The 25,353-nt window shown below is 50.0% G+C and overlaps 3 protein-coding genes across 5 annotated transcripts in view; 2 read left to right on the forward strand and 1 right to left on the reverse strand.

Annotated features, from left to right (window-relative positions):
* The window catches only part of USP4 (ubiquitin specific peptidase 4), a 51,790-nt gene extending 44,382 nt beyond the window's left edge, over positions 1–7,408 (forward strand). For both annotated transcript variants that reach the window (XM_021686903.1, XM_021686904.1), the window contains 7 exons: positions 410–637; positions 2,107–2,177; positions 2,438–2,556; positions 2,925–3,074; positions 4,060–4,163; positions 6,125–6,213; positions 6,582–7,408. In XM_021686903.1, the coding sequence (XP_021542578.1) occupies positions 410–637; positions 2,107–2,177; positions 2,438–2,556; positions 2,925–3,074; positions 4,060–4,163; positions 6,125–6,213; positions 6,582–6,743 (923 nt within the window). In that variant the 3' untranslated portion in view covers positions 6,744–7,408. The remainder of the gene's footprint in view (positions 1–409; positions 638–2,106; positions 2,178–2,437; positions 2,557–2,924; positions 3,075–4,059; positions 4,164–6,124; positions 6,214–6,581) is intronic.
* On the forward strand, positions 6,871–11,418 carry C1H3orf62 (chromosome 1 C3orf62 homolog). 2 transcript variants are annotated; one of them, XM_021686907.1, is made up of 4 exons: positions 6,871–6,942; positions 8,214–8,628; positions 9,524–9,615; positions 10,967–11,418. In XM_021686907.1, exons 2-4 carry the CDS (start codon positions 8,219–8,221, stop codon positions 11,230–11,232), a joined length of 768 nt encoding a protein of 255 aa, XP_021542582.1. In that variant the 5' UTR covers positions 6,871–6,942; positions 8,214–8,218; the 3' UTR covers positions 11,233–11,418. The 2 variants fall into 2 exon arrangements, with proteins under 2 accessions (XP_021542582.1, XP_021542581.1); XM_021686906.1 differs by lacking the exon at positions 6,871–6,942 and adding an exon at positions 7,463–7,537.
* An 8,466-nt stretch (positions 11,419–19,884) lies between these two features.
* The window catches only part of IHO1 (interactor of HORMAD1 1), a 32,092-nt gene continuing 26,623 nt past the window's right edge, over positions 19,885–25,353 (reverse strand). Inside the window, exons 6-7 of the mRNA XM_021687028.1 lie at positions 21,399–21,502; positions 19,885–21,055 (exon numbers count right to left, since the gene is read on the reverse strand). Coding sequence (XP_021542703.1) covers positions 19,907–21,055; positions 21,399–21,502 — 1,253 coding nt within the window. The 3' untranslated portion in view covers positions 19,885–19,906. The remainder of the gene's footprint in view (positions 21,056–21,398; positions 21,503–25,353) is intronic.

Below are 25,353 nucleotides of genomic sequence, written 5' to 3' on the forward strand. Positions count from 1 at the left end.
CCTTAAAATTGACTTTTAAATTGTGTTTCTTAACCCTTTGGTCCTTTTCTCTCTGTGGGTCAGATGACAAAGTTGAAAGAGTCAGAGGATGTGGGGTGAAGCCCAGTAAAGTACCAAGTGTGGAGGGGCCCCCATTAGGACAGGTGGGCCTGCTGACTCACCTTGTGCCTTCGGGGGTCTCCATGAGCTTCCCTGGGCCTGCGCTCTCTCATCACACGTTAGCAGGGCCCCTCTGCGTGTCTCACTGGCTCGTGGTGAGGGTGAATTCAGGTGCCTTGTAAAGGGCTAGATGGAGTTTCACGTACATGGGACAAAATGTGGGAGGAGGCACCAGAGTTAGGTATGAAGTAAAATTTTTAACATTGAAGTGGTGGCAGATTATATACACTGGTTTTTGTTTGTGTGCCAGGAGAAGACGAAGAAGAAATGGAGCATCAGGAAGAAGGCAAAGAGCAGCTTTCAGAAACAGAAGGCAGTGGGGAGGATGAGCTGGGTGGTGACCACGGTGAGACCACCCAAAAGAAGGTCAAAGGCCAGCCCTGCCGGAAAAGGCTTTTTACCTTCAGCCTTGTGAACTCCTATGGAACAGCTGACATAAATTCCCTTGCAACTGATGGAAAACTACTTAAACTCAACTGTAAGCACTTTCTTTGACCTTTCAAACTGGGCTTGGGGGGGTGGGGGGGCTTAGACTCTGTCTGAAAATCCTGTTTGCACTCAGTACTCACTGCGCTGGGCTCTCACCTTCTCCCTGTAGCTCCACGAATAGACGCTTGTGTGGGCCTTGGCTTAAAGCTCCCTAAAGACTGTTCCCGAGGGCGCCTGGGTGGCTCAGTCGGTTAAGCATCTGCCTTAGGCTCAGGTCATGGTCTCAGGGTCCTGGGATCGAGCCCCACATCGGGCTCCCTGCTCCGCAGGAAGCCTGCTTCTCCCTCTCCCACTCCCCCTGCTTGTGTTTCCTCTCTCGCTGTGTCTGTGTCAAATAAATAAAATCTTTAAAAAAAAGACAAAATTTTTTTTAACCTTAAAAAAAAAAAAATGTTCACGAGACCTGAGCCCCTGCCCCGGCCATCTTGTCAGGCTTGTCTCTCTGGTCCTCTCCCGCTACCGCCACCACCCTCGGGGCCTCTGTGCTGGGTTGGTAACACATCTCGTGCCTCCTGCATGGCGGCATTTCCCCGGAGTCCTCTCGCTTATGAGACTACATGGCTATTTCTTCTGCTCCATAAGACTACTCATGACGTGTGACCAATCTAGATGATGGTCATGGGTTTCATGGGCTGTTTGTTAGCTGGAGCTGGTAACGGGGGCCGCCGAGCGCACGGAAGAGGCATCCAGGCAGGACGCGCGTTGTGTGGAGAGCATGAGAGGACGGAGAAGACCCCTGCCTGGACGCAATTCTGTGTCTCCTTCACTGGAAAAGAAATTAGCTTCCTTTCACTCCCTTTCTTTTTTTGTTAGATCTCTTTAAAAATGTGTGTTCATACCAGCTTTACTGAGGCGTTTTCGGGTCTCTCTCTCTCCCTGTCTCTGCAGCTCCGTCCTCTCTGTGCGGCCTCCTCCTCTTGTCAATGCCTTGCAAACTCTAGCCACCTCCTCGAACTCCAGTCTTTAGCTCCCCACCTCCGTCTGCCCAGTTCCTTCCCCGTCTCTCCCATGCCGTGGTCTGGCAAGTGCCTGCAGGCAGTAAGCTGGGCATCCAGCACCTGGTGTAGGCATCACCTTGTTTGTTTTCCTTCTCTTGGGGATCGCACTCTTCCTCTGCCCAGTACCCATCGTCTCAAAACAGTCTTTCATTATTCCGTCAGGTTTTCTTATGAGGTAAGGTGAGAGGGCAGATCTGGTCGCTGTTACTTCATCTTGACCTCTCTCTTTCGGTATCCTATATATTTAGCACCTCTGGAACTTACTGTGGCATTGAGGAAATCTTTGCCAAAGGATTTGGGGGTCCAGGGGTTCACAGTTGGCTGGCTCAGGCTGTGGCTGCTGACGGGGGAGCAGGAGTTGATGGTGTAGCTGAGTGTTTTCTTCTCGCTGCCATCACCTGAAGAGCCTTTCCTTATGCTGGCCGTTAGTCATGAGTGACGCTTTGGTCTTCCTCCGCAGCTCGATCCACACTGGCCATCGATTGGGACAGTGAGACCCGGAGCCTTTATTATGATGAGCAGGAGTCTGAGGTAGGTGACTCGGGATTCTGGGTTGGGGGGGGGGCGCGCTGGGTTCTGCTCTGGCTGTGTATTTGGGTCACCGTCACCAGTTCCCCAGCAATTTAACAGATTCTGTGTCAGACTGAGAACAGAAAGTACTTACAGATTTTGTCATTATGTGGTCAGAGGCCTCAGAAAGTACATTATCTTCTTGGCCTGGGAGCTTGTGACGTGCTTCACCTGGTGAGAACTCATTTCCCCACTGGAAGTCAGCGCTTTCTTCCTCACAGGCCTACGAGAAGCACGTGAGCATGTTGCAGCCTCAGAAGAAGAAGAAGACCGCTGTGGCCCTGAGAGACTGCATCGAGCTTTTCACCACCATGGAGACTCTTGGGGAGCACGACCCCTGGTATGCAGCTCCCCAGTCTGGGCGGGGGCACCCGTGAACCCCGGACTGAGATCTGCTGGGGCCATCTGTGTACACAGAAACCCTTTTATGGGGGGGAGGTGTCACTTCTTTACATGACTGACCCCTATATCACAGTTTTTCTGTACAAGTTGTTTTCCAGACTAAGAAAGCCAGCCCCCGCCCCCGCATTTCAGAAGGTGGCTTAGAGGTAGCCACCCTCCCCCACCCCCCACCCCCGCCCCGCAAGCAGCCATGCTGAGCTCAGGAAAAGATGTTGTGGGATTGTGGCTGTGCCTCCGTGCTTGGGTGCCCAGGGGGCCCTGGCTCTCCGTCTCCCTGCTAAGTGGAAGTTTCTCTTTTCTCTGCAGGTACTGTCCCAACTGTAAGAAGCATCAGCAGGCCACTAAGAAGTTTGATCTGTGGTCCTTACCGAAGATCCTGGTGGTCCACCTCAAACGTTTCTCCTACAATAGATACTGGAGGGATAAGCTCGACACAGTGGTGGAATTCCCAGTCAGGTGGGTCCCTGAGCTGCAGTGTTCTTAGGAAAATTAAGAAGTAGGCAGGAGACCTGGGCACCGATTGGCTGAGTTCTGTCACGAAAGACTTTTATGCATTAGGAGGTGTGTTGCTGGGCTTTAGGCAGTTGGACTTCGGCTCACCCTCCTCCCCATCCTCCTACCTTTGGGGAAAAGATTCTCCAGCAGAAGTGCTTCCCAGGCTCAGAGTGATGCTGATCATTGCTGCCCCCTCACTGAACTGGGCCTCCTGTCCGTCGTTGGTCCAAGGGGCCTGGGCTCGTCTGGACAGCACAAACACAGTGCTGCTTCTCGTTAACTGCGTGAAAAAGCAACCGGAGTGTAGTCTGCTGAGGAGAACTGGATAACTGGGGGCTGCAGCGGGGCTGCGGAGCCACTTGTCCCTGGGGCAGAGAGTGGGACTGGCTGTCTACTCGTGTCCCCAGGTGCCAGGACGCAGAGTGACAGGCCCAGGAAAGTAAGTCAACCAGATAAGAGTTCGTCCACAAAGTGCAGATTTTAAAATGCTTCCTGGGGGGTGGGAGTGGAGGTAGAGACACGGATAGAATATAGATGTTTGTCTAAAAATGCATTTAACTTTTCTGTATGTTTGAAATTTTCAAAATAAAATACTGGGGGAGAAAAGTTTTCTGGGACCTGTTTCGGTATTCAGCTGAAATGCTTATGGCACTGACGGTAATTTTGGTCCTGATGGCCATTTCTGCATAGTTGCTGCAGCGCTCTTACCTGCCCAGAGCCCTTGCCCGCCGCCGGCTGCGGGGCCGGCACGCCCCAGGCGGCTTCTGTCCAGGCTGCACCAGCCCCCGGGGCCCCTGCCCCTGCGGCCTCTGCATTCGTTCCTGCTGCAGCTCTTGTCCGAGTGCTCCCGTGTGCCAGTCTCGTGCATAAAAGGGGGTGCTCGCTTACTCCAGCTTCTTTCTCTGAGGTTAATGTGTTAAAGGCCATTTTTGTGTTTTGTGCTCAGAGCTCTGAACATGTCCGAGTTTGTGTGTGACCTGTCGGCGAGGCCTTATGTGTACGACCTCATTGCCGTGTCTAACCACTACGGAGCCATGGGGGTTGGTCACTGTAAGTACTGGCGTCTGCCGCCCGAACGTGCTGAAAGGCCCTCAGCCAGTCCTACTGGCCTCTTCCCGTGTGCCAGGCCCTGTCCTCAGTGCTTTACACAGCGCCTCAGGCCCCCAGTGTCAGGCTTCAGGCGTGGTCCAAACTGCTGCTTCTCCATTCTCTCTCTCTCTTCATAGTCTTCCTTTTTTTTTTTTTTTTTAAAGACCTTAGTTTTAAGGGGCGCCTGGGTAGCTCAGTCGTTAAGCGTCTGCCTTCGGCTCAGGTCATGATCCCAGGGTCCTGGGATTGAGCCCCACATCGGGCTCCCTGATCAGCGGGAAGCCTGCTTCTCCCTCTCCCACTCCCACTGCTTGTGTTCCCTCTCTCGCTGTCTCTCTTTCTGTCAAATAAATAAAATCTTAAAAAAAAAAAAAAAGATCTTAGTTTTAAGTAATCTCTACACCCAACATGGGGCTCGAACTCATGACCCCAAGATCAGGAGTCGCCTGCTCCACCAGCTGAGGAGCCAGGCGCCCCGGATTTTCATATTATTGAATCCAGTAGTCCCACCTCTGGGATCTATCCCAAGGAAAGCACTTGACATTGGGAAAAAGCTTTATGCACAAGGATTCATGTATTTGTAACAGTGAAAAATTAGTAGCTGCGTCGGTGACCCAGCAGTTGGCACTGCTGTCCATCTACATGACAGTCGAGTGCACGGCCATTGCCAAATAAAATGAATGACAACGTGGGGAAATGCCCATGACATGTTCAAACTTGTGTCCTTACAGAAGCTAGCATCACAACTATGTTAAAGCAAAAAGCAAGGAAACGTTCTCTTTGCTCTACCTTATCTTCCAAAATGTCTGGAATGTGTAGGTTTTGGTTTTTGTTTTTTAAACGATTTATTTATTTATTTGAGAGAGAGCGCGCGCACGTGCAGTGGAGAGGGGCAGAGGGAGAGGGACAGTAGGGGCAGGCCCTCGGCACCTTTTCCTGTTCCTCACCCCGCAGTAGGTGCTCCAGTGAGGGATAAATGTCTGGCCCCAAGTCACGCAGCAGGTGGAGACTAGCAACCAGTTCTCCAGGAGAGTGTCATTTTGTAGAGTCTGGAGGGGACAGGAATTGCTCGTTGCTGCTGGGATTGCTGTTGTAACCACATCCTGCTGGGGAATACTATAAAATCAAGACAGGAAGTGTTGGCTGTGGGGAAAGCTTGGACCACTGTGAGGAATTGTTACCCAGCCACAGACTTTGACTCACAGTTTCTGAGAAAGATACATTTAAAGCGTCTTGTCCACATTCCAGCTCTGCAAACCCAACGCCCAGTGTGTCCCTCACCGGGATTACCCCGGAGGCTCCAGAGGCAGGAAGAGGCAGTAGCCATCTGCTGGACCAAGTGGGGTTTGATTTGACCTGTTCTTTTTAGAGCCATTTTTGCTTAAATCTTAAAGTATCAGCTTCTTTTATGGGTGCCTTGGCTCTGGATTATTGCTTATAGCCATCCTGAAGATTGATACTGGATTTCTCTGTTCTTTTGATTAGTTTCCCAAAATTACAGCCTAAAACCTTGGTCCCTGACACTCCATTTTTACTGCCCCTCCCCCCCTTTTCTTTTAAGAGCAGGAGGGAGAGAGATTATGGGAGGGGGAGAGACCATCTTAAGCGGGTTCCATGCCCAGCATGGAACCCAACGCGGGGCTCAAACTCACAACCCTGAGATAATGACCTGAACTGAAATCAAGAGTCGGACGCTTAACCGACTGAACCACCGAGGCGCCCCATTTTTACCCTTTTTGAGGAAGAACAGATTTCAAAAAAAGATGAGTTCTCTTTTTTTTGGTTGTCACCTGTAAATTACTCTTAATTTCGGGGTCTTTGTTTTATTTTTTTTAGAGTGTTAATTGTTTAGTGCAAGCCTAATAAAGCCAGATTAGTTCTCTGGTGATTGCTAGAGGTTGTTTTCTTTGTTGACTTGGCAGACACTGCATATGCGAAGAACAAACTGAATGGGAAATGGTATTATTTTGATGATAGCAACGTGTCCCTGGCCTCTGAGGATCAGATAGTGGTGAGTAGGCTCTAGTACTTGGTTCCTCCTCTTACCTGACGGATTAAAGCTGGGAAGAGTCTCTTGGGCTAGTTGGTTATTTGGTCATCCTTATGTGACAGTGGGAGCTAGGTGTGGTAGAGAAAGAGCTGACTGCCATTCCTTCCAGGACCCTTCCTAAATGAGAAGCTCCACTCTCTGCGTTCTGTCACAGGCACTGGCCCTTCCCCACTCTCTGGGCAGGGTCACGTTCCTGGTGGCCTCTGTGCATGGATGCACAGGACAAGATGGCAGTTCTCTGAAAGTAGGTTTTGAACAGTGAGCGAAAAGCTGGGAGAAAGAGTGATAATTCCAACCTGTGAATGAACTTTTCCCCTCTTGTGTTTTAGACAAAAGCAGCTTACGTGCTCTTTTACCAACGTCGAGATGATGAATTTTATAAGACGCCTTCACTCGTCTGTTTTCCTGGATCCTCTGAGGGAGGGACGAGCCCAGGCAGCTCGCAGCAAGGCACAGGGGACGATGAGGCTTGCAGCATGGACACCAACTGATGCTGTCTCCGAGACCCTGCCACCCCACAGCGCCAGTGTAATCCCCCAGGAGAACATCTTTGACACTCTGAAGACTACTAGCGTTCGGTCTAAAAACCAGATGAAGAAATCCCCTTCTTTTATGAGCAGAAGAAAAAAGAGACCCTGTTTGCTCAGAAGGGTTATGTCAAGAGGCTGAATTATTTTTCTTTTTATACAGGTGGTGAGAAATTTCTGTAAGACCTGTGGAGCTGGAAAGTAGGGGGTCGGGAGGGGGGTGCACAGTGGAGTAAGGCCGATGAATTCCAAAGAATGGAGAGGAACGCTGTAATTGATGATGGTGGCCATGAAGACCTGCGGCAGGTTGCCCTGAGTTTCTGGATTTCTTATTCTGGTGCTGGTTCCTGGTCACCCCAGCAGTCTGCCCACAGTAAACCAAGCCTCCAGTTCACTTGATGTTGTCCCCTTCTCCCTTGCTGTGCACTGACATGGGTTTATAATTCCCTCAGAATTTAGTCCCTGAAGCCCGTTTCTGTTTCCCTTTGAGCCATCTTGGAATTTCTAGCTTTCTTCCCCCTAATGAAATGAAGATATTTGGTGTTGGGGTCTCCTGCCCCTCAATCTCGTGTGGAACCTAGCAGTTCTGTTATGTCCCTCACCATCTTTGATGAATTGAGACGGTTGGAGACGGTGTGGCGCTTTTATTAGATGTCACTTAAAAGAAGTCGGTACACAAAACTTCCTGGGTACAGTGGCCCGTCCAGTTTCTCTCCGTTGGCTTGAGAATGGGAACCTCTCCCTTCTTGCCGACTTTGGTAAGAAGTGAGATTCTCCACCCCACCTGTCGTCCCCCCGCCCCGCCCCGCCGGCTTCTGGGCGGGCCGGCCCCCCCCCCCCCCCCCCGCGGTCCTCAGCATCCGGCCGCCTCCCTCGCTGGGGGGGTGCGGGCGCTTCCGCTCCGGCCGAGTGGGTTTTAAGAATGAGGTGGTGGGTCCGGGCATTCTTGCCTGACCTTTAACCTTGGCCGGGGTGGGGGACGCAGCAGGGAGCGCCATTCTCGGGCGCGCGATCGGCCGGGGCGCGCGCGGCGACCGTTGGCGGGGCTGGCGGAGTGGCCGCGCTGCCGGGTGAGGACGCGGCTTTGGACCTTTGCCCGAGAGCCGGCTGCGGGCCGCCGGCCGCTGGCGAGGGCCGAGGGTGCTGCGGAGACGGCTGGGCCGGGCGGCAGGGGCGGGCGGGCCCGGAGCCGGGGGAGGCGGGGCCGGGCGTCCCTGGGGCTCCCGTCCGATCGCTGGTTCCTCCCGGAGATCCGCGGGCCACACCCGCCACCTGGGGAGGGGGCGCCCGGCGTGTGGGTCCTTCTGGCCCGTGGCGTGGATCAAGCTCCAGGAGATGCGTCTTTCGGGGGTGGTTTGCAACTTCGTAACGATATTCTAGTGTTGCTCTGTGCATTTCCAATGTGTTACGTAATAAAGACGTGGTCGCTTTTAGGGGAAATGTCTGAAAAACTGAGAAGATGCAGAAAGGAGCTGACTGCGGCCATTGACCGGGCCTTTGAAGGCGTCAGTCATTCCCAGGAGTGCTCGGGCCGGCGGAGGCTGGAGCTGGACGCCGCGCCGCTCCCCTTCCCCGTCCCTGTGCACCGGCTGCTCGGCAGGAGGCACCCGCGGGCAGCCTCCTCCTCCGCGGCTCCTTTCATTCCAGTCGCGTGTGCTCCGGAGAACGAGAGCCCTGCCTTTGCTCCAAACCATGCCCCAGGGAATGCACAGCCGCTAGGCTTATGCCCGAAAAGAAAACCTCTGACCAGTAAGGAAAACCTACTGATGCATTCCTCCGTTTTGGCACCCGAAAGACCGTTTTGGAGAGCCGCGGGAGATGGGGAGAACTGGAGAAAAGACAGCCTAAGGTGATTCCAACTTGACAGTGTAAAAAGTTACAATTAGGGGGCTCTCATTTCTGAAAATGTTGAAGTTCCTAAATTGAGTCTGGCGCCGCTTCTGCCTCCCCTCTAGGACTGTCAGCCCATTCCTAGAAACCACTTTGCCCTTCCCACAGGGGTAGTGAACATTAGAGAACCTGACTTCTAAGTCACTTTACTTTTTATACTGCAGAAATAAAAATCTTCGTTCCAACATCCATACTAGGGAGAGGCCAGATGGGCCCTACTTCCTGCTTACATCCTTGCTTCTGCTCCCTTCACCCCCCCCACCCCCCTCCCCCACCCCACCTCCTGAGGTCTTAGACCATCCCTGCGTTAAGATCTCCCCTAGACTTCCCCCCCCCCAATAGCTTTAAAGTTTATTTATTTACATAATCTTTATACCCAAGGTGGGGCTCAGACTCACCACCCTGAGATCCAGAGTCACATGCTTTTCTGACTGAGCCCGCCAGGGGCCCCTCTCCGTGGTAGGTTTAAACTGCCTGGTTCTAGGCACCTTGATTTGGAGCAAGGATGACCATATGGGATGGAACTTCAAGGTCCTGCCATCTTGGCTGCCCTGGAGGCAGAGAAGGAAGAAGCCATTTAGTTGGTTCAATTCTAACAAATGTTAATACGGGCATTTGTAGGCTTGAATGCGCTGTCGGGGATGCTCATGAGGGTGATGCTATTAGTCAACTTCACTGACTTAGCAGTTTCCAGTTGCCCTCTCTAACACAGCATGGGAGCCAATTTAAAGTTACCAGTATGTTTTTTGTTTTTAAGATTAACACTGAGTTCCCTGCAATATTTTCTTGAAAGAGGCTCTAATCCTCCACCTTTTCTTCTTCTTCTTCTTTTTGTTTCCACCTGGGGGTTGCAGGAAAGATATGGAGAAAGATTTGAAGATTGACTCAAACATGCCACTCAGCAATTCTAGCCAAGAGATCACAAAGGATCTGCTTGATATGATCGGTGAGTACAAAGGGCAGGTCTATCCTCTCCTTGGGAGGATAGGTCCTTCACACAGGCGCCTGAGTCAGCAGGTTTTTGTTTTTGTTTTTTTTAAAAAAAAAAAACACTCTCTTAGTTCTCATCCATCTACATAGTAAATTTGTTTTACCCATGGCAGGCTCTATGCATAGAGCATTCATGGAGCTGATAGCCTGATGGAGTCACACATGAATCCGGTCATAAATGTCTGGTTACAGTGAATCCCTGGACACAAGGGACAGTGGTTCTCCAGGACTTGGTGGTTGAGCTCAGGTCTGGAGGCAGGACATAGGCAAAGATGGGGTGGGTGGGGGGCGGTCCAGCTTGGGTAGATAATACAACCTTAGAAGAAAAATGAGAATCCCAAAGCTTCCCTGTAACGTGAGCACCCAGAGAAAGCCAATGTTAACATTGCTGGACATCCTGGGGCGCTGGGTGGCTCAGTCGTTAAGCGTCTGCCTTCGGCTCAGGGTCCCAGGGTCCTGGGATCAAGCCCCGCATCGGGCTCTCTGCTCAGTGGGAAGCCTGCTTCTCCCTCTCCCACTCCCCCTGCTTGTGTTCCCTCTCTCGCTGTGTCTCTCTCTGTCAAATAAATAAACAAAATCTTTAACAACAACAACAACAAAACCCAAAAAAACCCCCAAAACATTGCTGGACATCCTGCCAGAGGTTTTTCCCCCCACATCTGTACATTCTGTGTGTGAACTATATATGCCCTCTTTATTTATTTGTATGCTCTTTTTTCAAACGACTCACACTGCATAGTGGACAAACAGCCCCAGGTTAAGGGCTGCATAGCCTTGGGGGCTGCCTGAAACTGTTGGTTCTGGAAGGGCCTCCAGGTTCTGGGGGGATGAAAGGGAGGCCTGGTGGGAGGAGTTGCTCCCCTGAGGCCACAGAGCAAGACACCTTGGAGTCTCCTCCGGTGGCCGCGAGAGGGGAGCCGAAGTCCTCTGCCTCCGCTCACCATCCTTCACGGTCCTTGCCAGCCCCGGGCAGCATTTGATTCCCCTTACAGACTCGCCTTTTTTTCACACGATGTCATGTCATGCTTGCAGGTCAGGGAGTTCCCTAAGATCCAGGACAAGCCAAGACATCTCTGTATCCTCCCACTTGCACCTTCCTTGGGGACTGGCGAGTCGTTGGGCTCAATAAAGGCAGAGCCGGAGGGGTGGGCACCAAGGCCACCTTAGAATTGGGCGCTCAGTCTGGCAGCCTCCCTGCCCTGAAGTCCCTGGAGAGTGGCCACCCGTTTGTGGGTTTTAACCGGTGCCTGAAATGTCTCCCGAAACCTTTCACTGGAATTGTAATGCTGAATGTTCTCCTTTTTAAGACCATACGAGCATCCGAACTATTGAAGAGTTGGCTGGGAAACTAGAATTTGAAAACGAGCTGAACCGTGTGTGTGGTCGCTGCGGAGATCCGCCCTTCAGGGAGGAAGCCTGGGCCTTGCTCATGGACGAGAGCCCTCAGAAGGCCCCGCATGGCGACTCCGGCAGCCTCAGGCAGACTTTCGATGATCACAATATCGTCGAGACTGTGCTGGACTTGGAAGAGGACTACAATCTGATGACCTCTTTTAAATACCAGATCGAGTAAGGGCCGTCGGCCGGAGCTTTGGTTCTTCCCAGAAGGAGGCTGCGGTTGAGGCTGTGGTCAGTGCCGCCGGGGGCCACTGCCCCGGGGCTGGCAGGATCGGAGTGACCACACCCTCTTGAACTTCTACTTGTGTCCCTTTTTAAGCTGAAAGCCCAATTTTTTTTTATTCTATTGCTTTGAATTGTTTCTTACTGTTGATTCTTTTCACTTTTCTTGACGTCTCAAATGTGTTTTTTGACTGATGTTTAATACACTAAGTACCCAAGGTGGGTGCCGGTCGGAGGCCTCTGCTGTGTCTCCTGGTGCTCTTTTCCATGCGCCCCTGAAGAAGCACTAGGACCACAGCCAGGGTGGGCTTCACGCACCCCCTGGGACCAGCCCAGCCCAGGCCAGCCCAGCCCGCACAGATGGTGGCCCCAAGCCCTCCTACCCTTGTACACCTTGCACACCTTGCGCACAGGGCTGTCCTCTGCATGGGCTCCATACCCTCCTCGTGTCCAGACCAACCTCCCCTCAGCACCCCCAACCCTGACCCTGTTCAGCCTGAAGACCTCTGCAGGGGCCTAATGGTTGTGTTGGAGGGGCTGATCCCCTCCTGACCGGACATTCCCATGAGGCCTCCCCACCACACCCCCCACATCAGACACCTGGGCCCCCAATCGAGGGCAGTGGGAGGAAAAGGTAAGCACAGGTCCTGCCCATCCCCTTCATGCCTGAGCCCTCATGCATCCCACTCCAGGCCTGGAAACCCTGGAAGCCACAGGTAGTGGTGCAAGATGGGTGGGAGTAAAGAAGGAGCTAGGCCTAAAAGCCTGGCAGCAAAAGCCTGGCAGGGCTGGCTCCAGCCACACCCCTGGAAAGAAAGGACAAGGACATCATCAGAAATTATTTGGACAAATGTCTCAAAACCATGATGTTCTTTCAGGAAACATCATAAGCTATCGGGAATGTCTGATGCCTCCCAGAAACAGAGTCTCAGAAAAGTGCCTGCCTTCTGGGCTCAGATGGGCAGCATGGGGGTGAGGAGGCTGGCACAGGGGCTATTGGTAAGACCCAAAGAACTGGGAAGGAAGGCCCAGTGGCCAAGGGGCCACCTTGCCAGGCCATCTTTTAGGCTACGGACCTGAGCACAGGGCAGGCTGCGAAGCCGGTGACCCGGGTCTGGTGACTCCTGCAGGCTCTCAGGTGGAGACTGCCCACCTACTCCTTAGTGGGGTGGCCACCTTGTGGGATGGGCCTCCCCTGCGGGGACAGCCACCACCACTGCCCTGCCTGGGGCAGACGGGGACAAGATTACCCGGAGACTCCTCCCCGGCCACCCGACCTTCAGTCCCTGCAGGGGCACCCTCAGTAAGCACTCACAGCCTGTGGAGTTGGGGAGTTCCTTCTCCCTTAGGAAGGACAGGAGCAAATGAGAAGAAAGGCTCACAGCATCCTGGGCCGCCCAGCTCGGGTGAAGAATGGCTGTGTGCGTGGAGAGATGTCCTGATATCCAAGCCAGGGCTCACAACAGTGCACTCCAAATAAGAAGTGTTGATGTGGAGAGTCTCCCATAGAGAAGGTGGCGCTTAATCCAACCCCTATCCCTTCACCGCCCCTTGAGGCCGGGCTAGACTTAGTGACTCACTTCCAAGGAACAAAGCAGGGAAAGAGAACACAGTAGATTTTTTTTCCCTAAAGATTTTATTTGTCAGAAAGAGAGAGAGTGAGCTTGCACAAGCAGGGGGAGCGGCAGGCAGAGGGAGAGACGCGGGGCTCGATCCCAGGACCCGAGCCGAAGGCAGACGCTTAACCAACTGCGCCACCCGGGTGCCCCCAAACAGTAAATTTCTATGGAGAAGCCTGATAGCACCTAAGCAAGTGATGAAGGGGAACAGCACCAGTGATGTGTGGAGGCCAGCCTCCCCCCGACCCCCCCCACATCCCCCCCACCATAGGGAGAAAGGAGAAGGGGGCTCTACCTCTGTCAGGTCCTTACCCAAACCCCATGTCCCCGGTCTAATCACAAGCTGAATGTCAGATAAACCCAGCCTGGGGGATGTCCTGCAGGTTGCCTGGCCAGCACTCCAGATTGTCAAGGTCATGAAGAACAAGGAAAGACTCAAAATCCGTCACAGACTAGTGAAGACTAAGGAGACACATTGATTCAATCTCCGTGTGGTATTCTGGATTGCATCCTGGAACGGGAAGAAGACAATGGAAAAACTGGTGAAGTCTAAATAAAGGCTAGAGTTCATGTATTTTTCTTAGCTTTGACAAATATGCCTCTGTTATGTAAGATTAGGGGAAGCTGGGTGAAGGGTAGATACAAACTGTCATTGTAACCTTCCTGTAAATCTAAAGTTATTCCAAAATTTAAAATGTATTTATTTTTTAAAAGTGCACTTGATCTCCAGTTTGTACAGATGTGTGTGTGAGCACAGCACGCATGGAGATTGTTATGGAGGGACAAGGGGGTTTGTCTTTTTTTCCCCTTGTCCATATTTTCTGATCTGTCTGCAGTGGGCATGTATGGCTTCTTAAATTTCCCATCTCCACCAACTAGCCATGGGTATCCTCCACCAGCTGACTGCCCAGAGCTGACCCTCACAGTCCCCAGAAACTGGGGCAGATGCTAGACCCACAATGGGAGGACTCACAGGACCTTGACCTTGAGGATGTCGGGTCCCAGTGACTGGAAGCTCTAGGTCTCCTGGAGCTGCTTCTCAGCATTCCATTCATGCTCCCCCAGGGTCCTTGCACGGGGAGCGGGTACTGGGAATGGGGGCCTAGCCCTAACGCTGGAAGACTGAAAAGAAAGGATTATTTCTGCCTGTAGAGGAGACTATGGTCCTTGAGAACAGGGGTCAGCATGCAGGAGGGACCTGGCTCTCCCTGGAGGGACAGACAGACATATTGCTGTTTTAGCTAAGCCTTTATGTAAAAATTCAGATTTACCAGAGGCGTAATTCATCCTGGGATCCTTGAATGAGGAGCTTTTCTTCACTGTAGAAACACAGCTGTTCAGTTAAAGCCGGTGAGCCCTGAGCCTCCGGCTCTCCAGTCCCAGATTAACAGGGGTAGCCATATGGTCATTTCCCTGGTGACCTGGACGCCTGTCTCTGCATCCCTGGCTCCCTGAGGTGCCCCAAGGAGACCTTCCTGCCTCTGTCATCTGCTTTACTGGGCAGATGTGTGCTCATCTACACACAGCAGGGGTGTTCGGGGAGTGGGTCTCCAGGGACTTAACCAGAAGGGGAACAGGAGTCTAGAACATTTATTTTAATACAACTTCCTCAGGTTTTCAGGGGGCTGGCACCAAAGGCTTCTCGGGGAGACAATGAGAGTCATATTTGAGAAACTAAAACTGTTTTACGTCATTTGGTTCTCTCCCCCGCAGCTCATCTTGGCAAACCAAACAATCACTGAATTGTTTCCGTGGAAACACCAAACTGTGATTTGGATTAGCAGACTCAAAATAGAAACAAGGCAACCTCAAGAATAAATAGGAGCTTTGGAACCTGCTAGTCACAAACTGCAAATTCAAGCCACAGCACAAGGCATGTGAGAAGCGGGGCCCATCCAGCCCTGTAAGAGGTCTCCGGGTCCCCTGGCCGCATCCCACCAGTGTCCCTGCCCAGGCCACTAGAACCCAGCTCTATATGCAGACTGGTAAGACTTTGTAAGGTGGGGGCTGGTCCATAGAAGCTCCTAGGACCTGCTGAGGAAGAAGGGATAGGAAAAAGGAGAGAGATGAGCCAATGGTTGAGCGAAGGTCAGCAAGGAGCAGAGAGCCACAGTGAGGCCTGAGAGCCAAGCAACAACTCTTTCAAAAGGACAATTCAGGGGTGGCCGTGGGCTGGAAACGTTGGCCCTGGCTTCAGCCTCGTCCATATTGCCACGTTCTCCACATTCCTGGGCACGGCTGTCTGGCCACATGGACCTAGAGTCTGAAGTCTTGCCACGTGAGCTCCAGGGGCACTTCCAGTTAGTATGCCTCTGCTTCTGTGGGGCTCCAGCCAGCGCAACCAGGCCCTGGGGCCTGCCTTCTCAGCTCGGGCTCTCCGGGCTCCCCTCCCCCAGCTTTCTGCTCCCCCTCACTGGGGGACTAGGGGCGCCACCTCCTGGCCCACCTGCCCTGGCTCCTTGGACCCTCCACTTCTAATCTCAGGGCAAACCGCAAAGGGATCAGGAGACCAGGCAGAAGGGAACAGACAACCCCGGGGCAGGCGTCCCTCACCTGTGCACCCAGGAATGTGCTGATAGGGCAGCAACACCAGCCTCCCACCGGAGGAGCTGTGAGCTGTTAGTGATCAAAGAAATTGAGGAAGAGGATTTGCAAAAGAGGCCTAATTCAGGCCAAGCTCCCTCTCCCCAAACGGCCAGGCTGGGGGCTCACCGGGTCGGAGCGTGCCCGTCTGCTAACTGAAGCACAGAACGTTTAATACAGCCGTGACCAGTGGAGGAGGCACGCACACGAGGGAGGCCACTGCACCTGATTGTAGGTAATTACTGAAAAGGCTTTCAGCCCCAGACTATCTGAGGCTCTGGCAATGTGCTTTCTCCCTGGAGTATGTGGGAGAATGTTAATATTTTATGTTCCAGCTAAATATTTATAGAGTAGACAAAGTTTTACTTAGGAAATCTATTTGACAATGAATCCCAGCCTTAGTGGGGAAGGACTCTCTGTGCTTGGCCAGCTGGAAGATGACTGCTTTGATGAAGAGTTTTGGCCTAAGGCCTGGCATGAAAAAATTTTCAAAACTGCTCAACCCTGGTAGGGAGCAACTGTCTTTTTTTTTGGAGGCAGAAAGGCTATTTTCTGGGCCCTTTAGGTGGAAAGGGGTTGCTGGCATCTGGCCTGGGAAAGAAGAGGGCATATTGCAGGAGACAGGCCCCTCATCAGGAGCCCTCTGGAACTTCTGAGACAAAATGCCAAAAAGGGAAGTTGCAAAGGGATGCTGGAGAGACCTGACTTTGGGACAGGGCTGCAAGGAGCTGTTCAAATGGAAAGCAAGAAATCCCTGCTCTCAGTATTTGTCAAGTGTCTTCTCGTGTCATACACTCTCCTGGGTGCTGAGGATACAGCAGGGATGAGGCAGATGCTGCCCTTGCTTCTGAGGTTTATATCCCACCCAGCAAGGCAGGTAAAACATATGTATGTGCATCCATACACCGTTTCAGATGGAGCTATGGGAGAAAATTAAAACAGGGTAAGGGAATGGGCAGGGAGTAGGGCAAGCTTCTGCAGAAGAGGTCACTAAAAGGCCTCTCTGTAGGTGACATTTAAATTGATACTTGAATGTCAAGACAATTAGGTGATGTGATTTCCATCCTCAGATGTAGCTGGGGTCATTATCAGAGGGAGGCACCCCTAGCTGGCTCTCCGGGCCGTAGGTCCCTAGACCTCCCACGACATCCGCCCCTGTGTAGCCACATCTCTATCAGCATCCAAAGAACCAGAAACGTTGTGTGCTCTGGGGATGTGCCTGGGCTTTGTCACGCTCACCAGATCTGGCAGGAACACAGGAGTTTAAAAAAAAAAAGAAGTCTTAGGAATAAAATAAGAAACAGAATATCCTTTCCTGATGATTACCAGAGACAGGCGGTGTAATTTTAATTAACCCAGGCTTGTTAGAAGATAAATTTACTGCTCATTCTACAAAAACACCCAGCTCATGGAACACTGAGTCACTTTGATCTTTGACTTCATAACAAAAAGAAATCCTTCTGAAGAAATACAGGATTTTTTTTTTAAAGATTTTATTTATTTATTTGACAGAGAGAGGCACAGCGAGAGAGGGAACACAAGCAGGGGGAGTGGGAGAGGGAGAAGCAGGCTCCCCGCAGAGCAGGGAGCCCGATGCGGGGCTCAATCCCAGGACCCTGGGATCATGACCTGAGCCGAAGGCAGACGCTTAACGATTGAGCCACCCAGGCACCCCAGAAATACAGGATTTCATAACTCACAACAGAATCAAAGAACAGAGGGTCCTGCTTTGGCATTTCAAAATTGGACAGACCCTTCAATGAGAAGGCCACAGTCATAAATATTGATGGAGTTCTCTCAACAGGGTCTCAACTTCGATTTACAACGATTAAACTTTTTTCTTTTTAATTTTTTAAAGATTTTTGTTGATTTATTTGAGAAAGAGAGAAAGCACGAGCAGGGGGAGGGGCAGAGGGAGAGGGAGAAGCAGGCTCCCTGCTGAGCGGAAGGCAGCTGCCCAACTGGAGCCAGCCAGGCGCCCCAAAATGACTAAACTTTTCAACTTAGAGTAATAAAAGATTTCCCGATACAAACCCCTATGGCCTACAAGCCTTATGCTAACCGCCCAACAGCCACCTGTAGTCAGTTTGAGAAGGGCTGGAAGAAACCCGTGGTGTGGCTGGGCCCCTTCCTCGCAGGCCTCCCTTGCACAGGCAGAGCGACCCAGCAGGGAAGGCAGTAGAGGTTGGCAGAGGCCAGGGTGAACAGACATCCAGTGAGGCTCACAGGCAGAGAGAAGGTCAGGGCAGCCTGAGGCAGAGTCCAAGTCTGTACGCCCTTGGCCTCGGAAAGGGCAGCTGCCATTGCCTGGGGCTCCCAGCTACAGGCCACAGGACGCCCTTGGTCTGGAAACGGGAGTAAGAGCAGCTTAGGCTGGTGCCTGGTATCCCTGCCAAAGGTGTCAAAGGCAAATTAAACTCAGACTTTTGTGGGACACACACCCTTGAAAATAAAGAATGTAAAAATAAGAAAAAAATCAAGAACACGGTTTTCTTTTTTTTTTTTTAAAGATTTTATTTATTTATTTGAGACAGAGAGAATGAGATACAGAGAGCATGAGAGGGAGGAGGGTCAGAGGGAGAAGCAGACTCCCTGCCGAGCAGGGAGCCCGATGCGGGACTCGATCCCGGGACTCCAGGATCATGACCTGAGCCGAAGGCAGTCGCTCAACCAACTGAGCCACCCAGGCGCCCAAGAACACTGTTTTCTATAACGGCCCACTCAGAGGCCCTAGTGTCATTTACTACAGCCTTGAAAATGAGCAAAGACATGGATGGAACTAGAGGGTATTATGCTAAACTCAGTAAGTCAGTCAGAGAAAGACAAATATATCATTTCACTCACATGTGGGATTTCAGAAACAAAACAGATGAACATAGGGGAAGTGAAGGAAAAATAAGATAAAATCAGAGTGGGAGATAAACCATAAGAGACTCTTAACTCTAGGGAACAAACAGGGTTGCTGGAGGGGACGGGGTGGGGGGATGGGGTAACTGGGTGATGGACATTAAGGAGCGCACGTTATATAATGCGCACAGGGTCTCATATGCAACCGATGAATAACTGAATCCAACCCCGCAACTAATGACACACTCTATGTTAACTAACTTGAATTTAAATAAAGAATATAAAAAAAAAAAAGAGAGAGAAGAAAATGGGCAGATTCTGGAAGCCAATCCATCCAGTGAGGATTTTTACTTTCAAACGATAAAGGAAGAGAAACCAGTCTGAGTAGGCTGTTGTTTATTCAAAATCATCTTGGGAGAAGCCTGCAGGATAAAAAGATGGTATGTATCTTATCCATTTGATTTTCTTAAGTTGATGGGAGATCACTTCAATAAACTTAATGAAAAAATATGCTTTTAAGTGTTTTGTTTTTTGTGGGGTTTCGAGAGAGAGAAAGAGAGCTTGAGTAGGGGGAGGCGCAGAGGGAGAGAGGGAGAGAGAGAGCTTAAGCAGGCTCCACACTCAGTGCAGAGCCACATGCGGGGCTCAATCTCAAAACCCTGAGATCATGACCTGAACGGAAATCAAGAGTCGGACGCTTAACCAACAGAGCCACCCACACGCCCCCTCCCCAAAACATATGCTTTTAAATGTTTTATATGTTTTATTTTTTTGTTACAAAATAAATATATATGTATAACAAAAATTCAAAACTTCTGCAAGATATAAATAGAAAGCCAAAGTTTCATATAAGCCCCATGCCCTCCGGAAATATTACTGGACCCTTAGATGCTCTCACCAGCTTGAAGAGTGGTTGAAAACAGGATGGGGACAAAGAGCCAGGAAGAAAATTGGGATTGGTTGGCTCGTGTACAGCGGCACTCTGGGCATTCATTGGGTGCATGTCACCTCTCTTTCATTGGCAGCTTAACATTCTCGGTTTCTCACACAAGAAGACTTGACTTAGTGTATTCTGTAATAATACCTCCACCGATCAAAAAATGCAAGTGCTCTGACAGTAAAACTGGATAAAAATAATAATAAAAAAACTACTGAGGCCTGGAAAGTTATTGTTTATGTGTAGGAAATATTGTGAAGACCAAAAATGTGGTGTTGGGGAGTCATGGTGCCGCACCAATGGTTCTGAGAGAGCCCTTCCGCCACACAATATCCCTCCTTTCACCAGAAACAGCACCCTCCCCCGATGCCCTACACCCAGGCTGCTGTCCCGGCTCCTCACCACGGTCTTCACACGCTTCGCTCCGATACATAAAGATGTGTGTAGCTCTGAGGCCTGTCATGGGCGGCACCTGGTACCCAGAATGCCAGACCCATCCCGCCCTGACCCCCAGCAGGGCCTCTGAGCCCGAGCGCTCCCCTCGGCTTCGGGGGGCTTTCTGCTGTTAGTCCCGGGGCGCTGTCATCTGTCTTTCCAGCTGAGACCAATAAACTATCAGCTGCAGACATTTTGTGGGCTGGTCAGAAGCCATCATCACTGCTATCAAAACCTAGGTCATAGAGCACATTCTTGCTTGGCTCCCTGCACAGAGGGGGTTCTGAACTTCCCAGGCTGAGGTCGCTGAACCAGCTCATCTGGTGGTCCCCTTGGGAACTGGTGGAAAGCAGCCTGTCCTCTTGGGAAGAATGCCCACCGAGTTGTAAGATGTTCCCTTGTGCTGCCCTCATCACCTTACTGCACCTGACTATGCCTCCCAGAACAGGGCTGACTGGCTTTGTGGGGCTGCTGGGGCCCCTCAGATGCAGGGGCTGAGCAAGGGGCTTCTGCTGCTCCAGGGAGGGCCTTTGTGGGCCAGAAACTGGAGGCTGAGGATATTTAGAAATGAAAGCACAGGCTTTGCTAGGGACTTGTTCTTGCTTCCTGGCTAGAAGCCTGCCTCTGTGGGACTTCCTGGGCTGCTGCTTCTTGCCTGTCCCCCCCCTTTCCACGGTTCTGCCTTTCTGTGCAGCCGCCCACCTTTGTTCACAAGGGTCACACGGAGACACACCTTCGGTTTGACATTTTTGGCAGGTGTTCTTAATGCTGGTTGCAAAGTTGTTCAAGTCCAGGGGTAGAAGCCTTGAGGCTCCTTGGGAAACCCAGTCCCTACCACCAGGAACTTCGGGGCCTGGGAAGCCGGAGCCATGGTTCTCTGAGCTGGTTTTAGGAAGGGTCCAGTTCTTGCAGTTGGTCTGTACTGCCCTGTCCTTGACTTGCCTGTTTCTTTTGCTGGTTCCAGCTGCCATCAGCGCAGCCTCTTCTTGGAGAGCATCACTTTTTGCTCCCTCACCACAGACACCAAACTCTCCAGGCTGCAGGGAACCCATACTCAGATTCTGTACAGCAGGGGGGGCCTGAGCCTGCCACAGAACTGGTTCCTCAGAAGCACATGTATCCTGCCTGGTGAAATGGAGGCTCCGGGCCAGAGGTGGTGAGGTCTGGGAAGTGCTGTCTTTCACGTGCGCGGGGCCCCGAGGGGCTGAAATGAATCTCTTCAGCTCTGCCAGGACACTGGCCACATTCAGCTGGCCTAGCTGCTCACACAGCCGCTGGAAGTCCTTACTCTGCTGGGCAACTAAAACTTCAAGTTGCTTCAGGTCAGATTTCATTTCTATAAATTCTGCTTGTCTCTAGGGAAAGATAGTGAGAAAAGAGTTATGGACACTGCAACTCAGAATGCACAATGAAATGTGCAAACCAACCAAAGGATGTGCTAGCAGAACCAAAGCTTTTCCCTTGCTGGGTGCTTTACAGAGGAAGCATGGCAACATTCTGGAGCAGGGCCCCTTGGGTCCACATCATGCCAGAGAACCTTGGAGGAGGAAGTTGGTCCCACCCTGGTCCATTGCCAAGGGACCTATCTGGCTTCTGTTCTGGGCTGAAAAAAAAATTGCAGCTTTAAAGGTGTCTCTCTGGGTCTTAGTGACAAAGCTAAAAACATACTTGAGGGAAGAGGTTGGTATCCACACTTACAGCTTCAAATCTCTTCTGTATCTCAAAGATGACCTGCTCCATGTTGCCTTTGTCATGCACTGTTTCCAACACCAGATCACTCTGGGCCTGCACAGTCTCTTGTACTAAATACAGAAAGTTGACAATCACTTCACGAAGACTATGGCAATGCCCCACCCCGTGCAGACAATAAAGGGATGAGCTAGAATCAGGCATGGGCCACCTGAGCCTGCTCTGCTGGTACCCAGGACTCTCCAACCAGATCAGCCTTCGTGAGGAGAGGAAGCCCGAGAAGGGTGGTTCTTCCACCATCCTTCTTCCCTCCCACCCTGAGAACATTCTGGCCCAGGCAGCCTCAATCTCAGCACCTCCTGGGGACTCTGAAACCTGCTGCCCAGATGATGGCACCAACCTCCTCCTTGGCCTACCTTTTTGGTTCTGTCCTCAGAATGAACTCTCCAGAATGTAGATATGATCATGCCTCCTCTGAAACCTGCACTGAAACTTTCAATAGCACCCCACTGGCCACTGGGTGAAGTCCAAATCTTTATTTATTTATTTATTTATTAAAGATTTTATTTATTCATTTGAGAGAGAAAGAGACAGAGCACAAGCAGGGGGAGAGGCAGAGGGAGAAACAGACTCCCCACCAAGCCAGGAGCCCGACACGGGGCTCAGTCCCAGGACCCGGAGATCATGACCTGAGCCGAAGGCAGACACCCAACCATCTGAGCCACCCAGGCGCCCCAAAGTCCAAATTTTTAAATTGGCCATGAAGACCCAGGCTCACTTCTGCTTACCCTCTCTGTCCACCTCCACATCTCTGAGGTCTGTTTTTCCTATGCAATCTCTCTCTCACCATTGGCCTTGTGCATGCTGTTCCCTTGGCTTGGAGTACTTATGCTTCAGTCCCTTATCAACTCTACCCATTCCCCTCAATCACCACCTCAGTGCAACTAATTCCTTTTTTTTTTTTTAAGATTTTATTTATTTGAGAGAGAGTGACAGAGAACACGAGTAGGGGGAGGGGCAGAGGGACAAGCAGACTCCGCACTGAGCGGGGAGCCTGACACGGGGCTTGATCCTGGGACTCCGGGATCATGACCTGAGTCGAAGGTACGTGCTTAGCCGACTGAGCCACCCAGGTGCCCCTCAGTGCCACTAATTCCTATTCTTCCCTCTGCTCTCAGCAGTCACCTCCTTGGAAAACAGCATATCCTGGCTGGCTTGGGGGCTCCTTTTCTCTGCTGTTGGCACCATTTGTGTGCTCTACCATCACTCATCACCTATCACCCATCACTTATTTATCCCCTATTTACACTTGGGCTGCAATGAACTTGGTGACCTGAGTGCTAACCACTCAGGACTGATACTGATTCCTCTCTTTGGCATAGGGAGATTTTACACACACACACTTAACTAACACATTGTGTTGCAATCAATTATTGCCACCCTCTTGCTAAATGGCAGGTCATGTGAAGACACTCTTACATTTATTCAACAAATATTTGATGAGTATCTACTATATTCTATAAACTATTGTAAGTTGTATTGTAAGTTTATATTCTATAAACTATTGTAAGTAAACTATTGTACATCTTAAATACATAACACGTATAATTTACAAATAATCAGGAATAATACACCAGATATTCCTTTTATCTTTTCATAACTATCTAAAGGGTATTTCAAGATTCTTGACAATTTTTTTTTTTCATTTTACATGGGTAAAAAACAATTTGGCAACAAGAGAGTGTTTAACTCTTCACAATAAATGGAAAATCAGAGTGACATCTGGTGATTGAAAAGACAGGATAACAAACTCAAATTTATAGGACACCTGGGTGGCTCAGTTGGTTAAGCGTCTGCCTTCGGCTCAGGTCATGGTCCCAGGGTCCTGGGATCGAGTCCCCCATCGAGCTCCTTGCTCAGCGGGGAGCCTGCTTCTCCCTCTGCCTGCCACGCCCCCTGCTGGTGCTCTCCCTCTCTATCTCTGACAAATAAATAAAATCTTTGGAAAAAAACACAACACAAAAAACCCCTCAAATTTAGTCTTATTTGAAAGCTTGCCTCAATCTGACAGGTGCTTTGGTTAGTGTCCCCGTCTCACCCCCACTCCTTGTTCTAACTATTCTGTCTCTTTTTCCTCTCTTATCACCCCAAGGGCAGGAATTTAACACATGCTATCTAATAAAGCTTAAGTGATTTACTTCAGAGTTTCTCTTTAAAATAAAACATAATCCCTTTCCTAAAAGGAGTCTTACATTTCAGATTTCTTATATTAACATAAATTCCAGATAGATTGACAATTTTAGTATAATTAAGTAAATTGTAAAGTACAAGAAGGAAACATGGGAGAGACGTAGGGGAAGGCCTTTCTAAGCAAGACAAAACCCAGAAGCCATTAAAAAAAAAAAAAAAAGACGAGTGAGTTGTATATCCTTGTTAAGTTTATTCCTGAGTAGTTTATCTTCTGTGTTAGATTTATAAATGGCATCTTTTTTTCCCCATTACATTTTTTGTTAATTTCTGCTACCCAACTAAATTACCTTATGGTTTGTGGCACTTTACCAGTTGGTTCTCAGACTATCAAGGGAAAACATGAGGCTCAAAAAAACGTCTATTAGGGATAGTAGGGGGTACCCAGATAACATAAAGAGTCAAGAAGCAAAATGGCATCAAATATCTCAATAATCAAACTAACACTATAAGACAATGGAGCTATGCCTTAGAAATCCTGAGGACAAAGCATTTCCCCCTAGGATTCTAGACCCATGTAGAGATAGAAGACATTTTCAAACATGCAGTGTATAAAAAGTTTCCCTCCCACACACTCTTTCTCAGAAGGCTACTGGAAGATGTGTATCACCAAACACAAGTACAAACCAAAGTCCAGTAAACAAAGGGATCCAAGACTGGGGATGAAAAAAAAGAGGATCCTCAGAATGATGGTGAAGAGAAGTCCTAAGACTGGGACCTCAGGAGTAATCTGCCCGGTTTGGAGCTGGAAGACTGAGCTCCAGGCAGGGCATCTCTAATGAGAAAATGAAACAGAAAGAATTCCTGATGTGTTTGAATGTATTATTTGGAGATTTACAATTTTATCTGAAAATTATTATCAGATACTGTCCTAGGAACATGGAAACAATCTTGAACAAAACTGTCTACTACATACATGAATTTCTGCAGTTTTGAAAAGGAAAAAATAAAAATAAAAAAGTAAATAAACATGTACATAAATAAATGAAAGCTGTAGGGGCGCTTGGGTGGCTCAGTCGTTGGGCGTCTGCCTTCGGCTCAGTTCATGATCCCAGGGTCCTGGGATCGAGCCCCGCATCGGGCTCCCTGCTCCTCGGGAAGCCTGCTTCTCCCTCTCCCACTCCCCCTGCTTGTGTTGCCTCTCTCGCTCGCGCTCTCTGTTGAATAAATAAATAAAATCTTTAAAAAAATAAATGAAAGCTGTAATAAATGCTATGATAGGGATTATAATAAAAATAACAGAGTGGGGGACACCTATTTCAGATAAGGTCATCGGAGATGGGTCCATTTAAGGTGGAACTGGAAGGATTAAAGGAGCTAGCCCTGCAAAGATGAGGGGAAGGTTATTCAGATAGAGAAAACAGCAAGTGCAAAGTAAAAGAGCCTGTTATGACTAGAAATAGACAAGCCAGTGTAGTCTTGCAAAATAGCAGTAAGAAACGATAAATTTTATGTTATGTGTATTTTACCACAGTAAAAAAAGAATTTTTTAGAAAGCAAATTTTCTATTACTCAATACAAAGTTAAATTCCATATGTCAACCACTTAGGAAAAGGCTGTTTACTTATGTTTAAGTACTGGATTCCTATTCCTAAACTCAATTAGTCAAATATTTTTCCAGACATCCTTGTAGATATTTGTAGTAGAAAGCAAATGTAATTATCCTATCCTAGATGAATTCCTAAATAGCAATGTTTCTTAGCAACAGTGAACATTA

The sequence above is a fragment of the Neomonachus schauinslandi genome, chromosome 1 (assembly GCF_002201575.2).
Source record: "Neomonachus schauinslandi chromosome 1, ASM220157v2, whole genome shotgun sequence".
In the NCBI taxonomy this organism is placed as follows: domain Eukaryota; kingdom Metazoa; phylum Chordata; class Mammalia; order Carnivora; family Phocidae; genus Neomonachus; species Neomonachus schauinslandi.